The 5,544-nt window shown below is 44.8% G+C and overlaps 1 protein-coding gene across 1 annotated transcript in view; it reads left to right on the forward strand.

The window, feature by feature from the left end:
* The window catches only part of HAT1 (histone acetyltransferase 1), a gene marked incomplete at its 5' end in the record, with an annotated part of 63,870 nt that overhangs the window by 7,003 nt on the left and 51,323 nt on the right, over positions 1 to 5,544 (forward strand). The window contains one exon of the mRNA XM_019522873.1: positions 4,046 to 4,121. Within this exon, the coding sequence (XP_019378418.1) occupies positions 4,046 to 4,121 (76 nt within the window). The remainder of the gene's footprint in view (positions 1 to 4,045; positions 4,122 to 5,544) is intronic.

Genomic DNA, 5,544 nt, shown 5'->3' on the forward strand with positions numbered 1-5,544 from the left:
AGTGAGGGAGGGAGTGAGGTGGGGGCTGGGGTAGGCACTGCCCAGCTGGGGCGGGCTGCAGGATGGAGCTGCAGCTCATTCAGGGGGCATGGGAAGGGGGGGCAGCTCCCGATGCTGTGTGCATCTCAGGAGGGCATGGGGGGCATGTGCCCTGGATCTGGGCAGGGTGAGCCTGGGGCTGCACTGGGCTCTTCTTCAAAAGGGCTGGGCTGGGGTGCACTCAGGGCAGGGTGGGCGGCAGCACTGGAAGGGGGGTTGGGGTGCTACGGCTAATTTTGGGGTGGCTGCAGCCCCTCCCCTCCCAGCACTGCTGCCGACTGCCCTGAGCCCAGCCCCTGTTGGGAAGAGCCCGGCACAGCCCCAGCCCACAGCAGCAGCCTGCCCTGCCCCACACAGATCCAGGGGGCACATGCCCCCCATGCCCTTCCAGGGTTCACGCAGCATCAGGAGCTACCCTCCCCATTCCCGCACCCTGCTGATGAACTGCAGCTCCGTCCAGTGCCCTACCCTGGCTAAGCAGTCCCTGCCCCAGCCCCACTCTCTCCCTCACCACAGGGGCCTTGATCTGCATCCCTGCCCACACCCTTTCCCTTCCCCCTCCCCTTCTACCACAGCAGACTTACCAGCCGGACACTGCTCTTCAAGCTGCTGGGCTGCATATCATGTATGTATCAGCTGATATGCCTCTTTAAAAATCGGCCATCGGTATTGGCCCCAAAAATCTCTATCAGTGCACCTCTAGTGACTGAGGCCCTGGTAGGTATCAGTATAATTGAATATTGTGTTCAGTTGATACCTGTATATATAGTGGCATTTCATTTGAATCACAGATTTTGGGGTTTTTATCAGAATTTGCGATTTTTTTTAAATTTATTTATCAGGGAAGACCAGGATCCCTGGTAATACGTATCTGGCTAAGTATTTCCATACTGAAGGCCAGAGAGAGCCAGTCTTTTTGGCAGGCATGCCACAAATTAAGTGTCATGAGCTCTCTGAGTACCACTCTAATCCCCTTGTGCCCAAACTGCTACTTTGCTTTCTGTTCCCTGCCCGCTTTGCTGCTGTGCTGCCTGCCTTCTCCCTGATCTGCTACATGCCTGACACATGGGCTGCCTGTAACCTTTGTGGCACACATTCCACAGGTCAGCCACCTCTGCTGTAGGTCAGTGTTTCTCTGGCATGGTAAAAATAGCCAAATTTGTGGCGTAAAATACTAAGAGATGGCCTTAGGTTTAAAAGATATTATTTATTTTAGAAGAGCAGGAATTTGCAGAGCCCCCAAAAGCTTTTCAAAGTATTGTTATTTGGAGCACAAGAAGGTAAAATACATCGCATGTCATTTGGAATGAGCATTTTAATTCGAAATAAAAAATTAAACAAGCTGTAAAGAGCTATTTGGTAATCTTCTTTGAACCTCTAAGTCAGAGTTTAATAAGAAGACTCATGCTGTAATTGAATTAGATTAATAATATTACAGATTTTAAAATCTTGTAAGTCAAAATGGAATTCTAATCGAAGTAGTTTAAAGCCTTAAATATTATATTTCTGAAACCATTTTTCTTCAATTAAGAAAGTACTGTATTTATTTCATAGACTTGCTTGAAAATGTCTTGTCTTACAAGAGATTTAATGTTTTGTTTAGGTTCACAATCTCTTGCCTCCTGCATATTTTAAAGGAAGGGAGTGGAAGTAATGGGACCTATTTCTGAGTGAGTTTGAGTTTTAGCTATGAAGTCAGGAAATGGGGAAAAATTGTAAAAATAAACCACATTTCATATGTGCATAACTTTTGCACTGATAAAATGTACCACCAATGCCTTTACCTACACTTGCCTAGTTAAGGATGCTGCCAGACTGCTATTGTAAGGCTTATGTTGAGAGCTACATCTCTTACATTTTTAGTTTAAATGAGGCATCATGGCTGTTTTTAAAAAGAGAAATGTATAATAGATGTTTGCATACAGTTGGGAGAGAAAGATGACAAATACCATATTTATTTAAATGTAAAACAAGTCTGCCACCCCCCTGCCCCCCTTCAACTTGGGGCTGGGGGTGTTAGATTTGTTCCTGAATGACACTTGTTCCTAACAAAATGATGGTATTTTTCAGAGTGATCGGGGCTATGTTCTAGCCATGTTGTGGTTGATTTCACAGCTAATCATCTATGAGAAGATGATCAGGATAGGTTAATATTTTAGTTTGGACAGGGCACAGTTCCAGGAAAGATTGATTTGTATAGCAGCACTGACTGAATTTATTTTCAATGAGATTACCCAGAGTAAAATACAGTATAACCTCATAAATCTGGCATGCTCGGGACCTAGGACCTGCCAGAAATGTGAAAATACTGGTTTGTTGAAACCAGAGTGGCGGCTGGTCATGGAACGGTTTGAGGGGGCAGGTAGCAGAAGCCATCATGTGCAAGCTTCCCCCTCCTTGTTCCAGGGAGGAGCGGCAGCCAGTCCCAGAGCAGCAGCCACACACGGAGCGGCAGCACAGGGTGGTGGATGGCAACAACAGCTGACATGTGCAAGCTTCCCCCTCTGCATCTGGGGGAGTGGAGGGGACAGCTTAAAAAGTGCTGGATTTTTGAGAATTCTAGAATTTTTGATATCTGGTTTATGAGGTTATACTGTATAGAGAAAAGAGAAGGAAACCAAGAACAGATGTACAGAAAGCTGGAGAGGTGATGTGAGAGATCCTCTGAAGGAATTATTAGAGGGAGAGTTGCACACTAGATTTATTCCATTTAGGGGATAAATTTGAAGAACTGGTTTAGATTGAGGTGACAATAGATGTGTTGTTTTTGTTAGAACAAGCTGATAAACTGAACAGTGGGAAGTCGCAACAAATTGTGCTCACCCAAGAGTTTGTAAGGAATTGAAATATGGAGTTGGAGAGCTATTAGCAATAGTATGTAATGTATTGTTAAAATCAGCCTTGGAACCAGAGGGCTGGAAGTTTGGCAGTGTCACTCCAATCTTTAAAAAGAGATCCAGAACTGCTCTGGAAACTACAAGCTGATAAATCTAGTTTCTGTTCCTGAAAAACTGGTAGAATTTATAATAAAAAATATAGATCTTACAGTAATATAGCAAAGCAAAAAAACTGAGCTTCACCTAGCAAAGGAAGGTAAAAACAAGAAGAAGAGGTTCTATAAATAGGTTAGTCAGAAAAGAAAGAACAAGGCAGCTGTGGGTCCACACTGTTCAGATAGCTAGGGTGAGCTCTTAATTGGAGATGCAAAGATAATGGAGCTGTTCAACAGTTACTTTGCCTCAGTCTTCACAAAAAAATTAAGTTGCAACCAGGCACCTAATAAGGATTATGCGGCTAAAGGAGACAAGCTGAGGGATGAGATAACAGTAGAAACAGAGGGGTTTTAATTGGTCTGAATTAATTCTAGTCAGTAGGGCCTGATCAACTTCCCAGGGTACTAAAGGAACTGGCAGAGGAGAGCTCAGAGCCCTTGGCAATAATACTTATGAAGTTGGGAGACAGGTGAAGTACCAGAGGGCTAGAAGAGTGCCAACAGAGTGCCCCTCTTTAAAAAAGGCAAAAATAAGGACCTGGGCAAATACAGATGGGTTAGCCTCACCTCTGTACCCAGAAAGTTACTGGAGCATATCATAAGGAAGTCCATTAGCGAGCATTTAGAGGAGAAAAAGCTGATCATGAACAGCCAGCAGCAGCCTGTGGTTAGATGGCAGGAATGGCTCTCCATCTTTTGTCATTTTATAACTACTCCTTAATGAAAATAACTCTTGAATTAATGCCCTTATGAATATATAATATGCATAAATGATTGTGTAAACCAAACTGTTCTTTCTTTAATTGTGTTATATACTGCTTATAAGATTGTTATTATGAAGAGATGCTCAATGATGCCGTCTTATATTTATTAGTGTTTTTCTTATTCATATGTAGAATGGAGTTCTCATGCTATGAGAGAGCTGGGTGTGCATCAGGTGTGGCATCTTAAATGCATGCATTTTTTGTGGAAAAACTACTCACTACTTAAAATGTTGCTAATTTTCCTTTTCAGTTCGTTTTCCTGAGGACCTGGAGGATGATAACACAGCATTTAATCCAGAGTACAGTCATCAGGTGTTTGGAGATGAGTAAGTTATGTAATAATAAGTAGTCAGGAAAAGATCACTTGTTACAGTTTCTTGGAAAATAGGAAATGTTTTATATATTATTTGTTTTAAAATTAAAAAGTAAACTGTCTCGTAGACATTAGGGGCTGGAAGGGACCTCATGAGATCCAGTCCAGCCCCCCCTGCCATAGGCAGGAAGTCAGTTGGGATCAAATGACTGCAGCAAGAAAAATATCCACCTGTTTTTTGAAAGAAAAACAGGTTTTTTGCCTAGTTCTTTTAATGAACACAGAGCAAGAAAGCTATTTCACTGTTCAGTTTATACAATTTTATCTTATAGTTTGAACCTTGTACTAGTTCTTGGTTAGATTATTGAAGAATTAGTCTTATTTTGGCAGTTCTGTACATGGAACAATTATAAAACTAATATTTAAGTATTAGATTAATACAAATATCTAGCAATTGTATGCAGTTATTTTTTCTTTTTGTACTACTATGTCCAGATTCTGGTGACTCATTAGTTACATCTGTACATTAGTCTAAATTCACCTCACTCCTTTTAATTTTTTTCTATTGCATATGTAGCATAATAACCAGGGATCCGGGTTTTCCATTACCCATGGAAAAATAGAAAAAAAACAGTTTCCCTTTTACTAGAGAGAAATGCAAATTTTTAATTTTAACCAAGAAACATGCCGAATTTGCTCTTTTGCAAAGAGCTCTCTGGGCTGGCAGAGTTCCAGCCTGCAAGGGGCTGGGAGGAGTGGAGGGAGGGCGGTCAGGCAAGGGGCGCCATTAACAGATACATGCACACGGCTGCAAGGCAGCCTGGAGAGCAGCTCTCACAGGTAAGCTGGGAGGACAGAGGGAATAGGGCCCCCATAGGGAGGGAATTGGACTGAGGCTGCTGCCCAGCCGGGCCGTATATGGGACTTCGGACCCAGGGCCGCAATGTGCAGCTGCAGCGTCCCAGCGGGAAGCAAGGTGGGTCCACAGGCAGCTCATCCAGGGGGTGGAGCAGTTCCCCACCACTGTGTGCATTGCCAGGGTACAAAGGGGTACATGCTCCCCAGATCTCTGTGCAGTGCGGGGGCAGATGTGGGCTGCAGGCTCGGGCTGCCTGCCCTGTTGCTCTCCCCTTGGGGGCTCCACAGCAGGGCAGAGCAGGACTGAGTGGGGAAGGTTGATGCTGCTGCTATGAGCTCTGTGTTGCCCCGGTGATGCGCCCCCTGGCCGCCCCAAACAATTGAGGGGCACAACCCTGCATCACCATCCCTGCTGCTCCAGGGTTGGTAGTGGGTATGTTGCCAGGGCATCATGGGGCTCATAGCAGATTCAACAAGCTTCTCTGCCTGGCCCTGCTCTGTGCTGCCACGCCTGCTGGGTTGCAGAGGCCCTGAGGGAGGGCAGCAGGGTGGGGAGCCCAAGCCTGTAGCAGGCAGCC

Source organism: Gavialis gangeticus, unplaced genomic scaffold, assembly GCF_001723915.1.
Source record: "Gavialis gangeticus isolate Ggan-Ray unplaced genomic scaffold, GavGan_comp1, whole genome shotgun sequence".
Lineage (NCBI taxonomy): Eukaryota > Metazoa > Chordata > Crocodylia > Gavialidae > Gavialis > Gavialis gangeticus.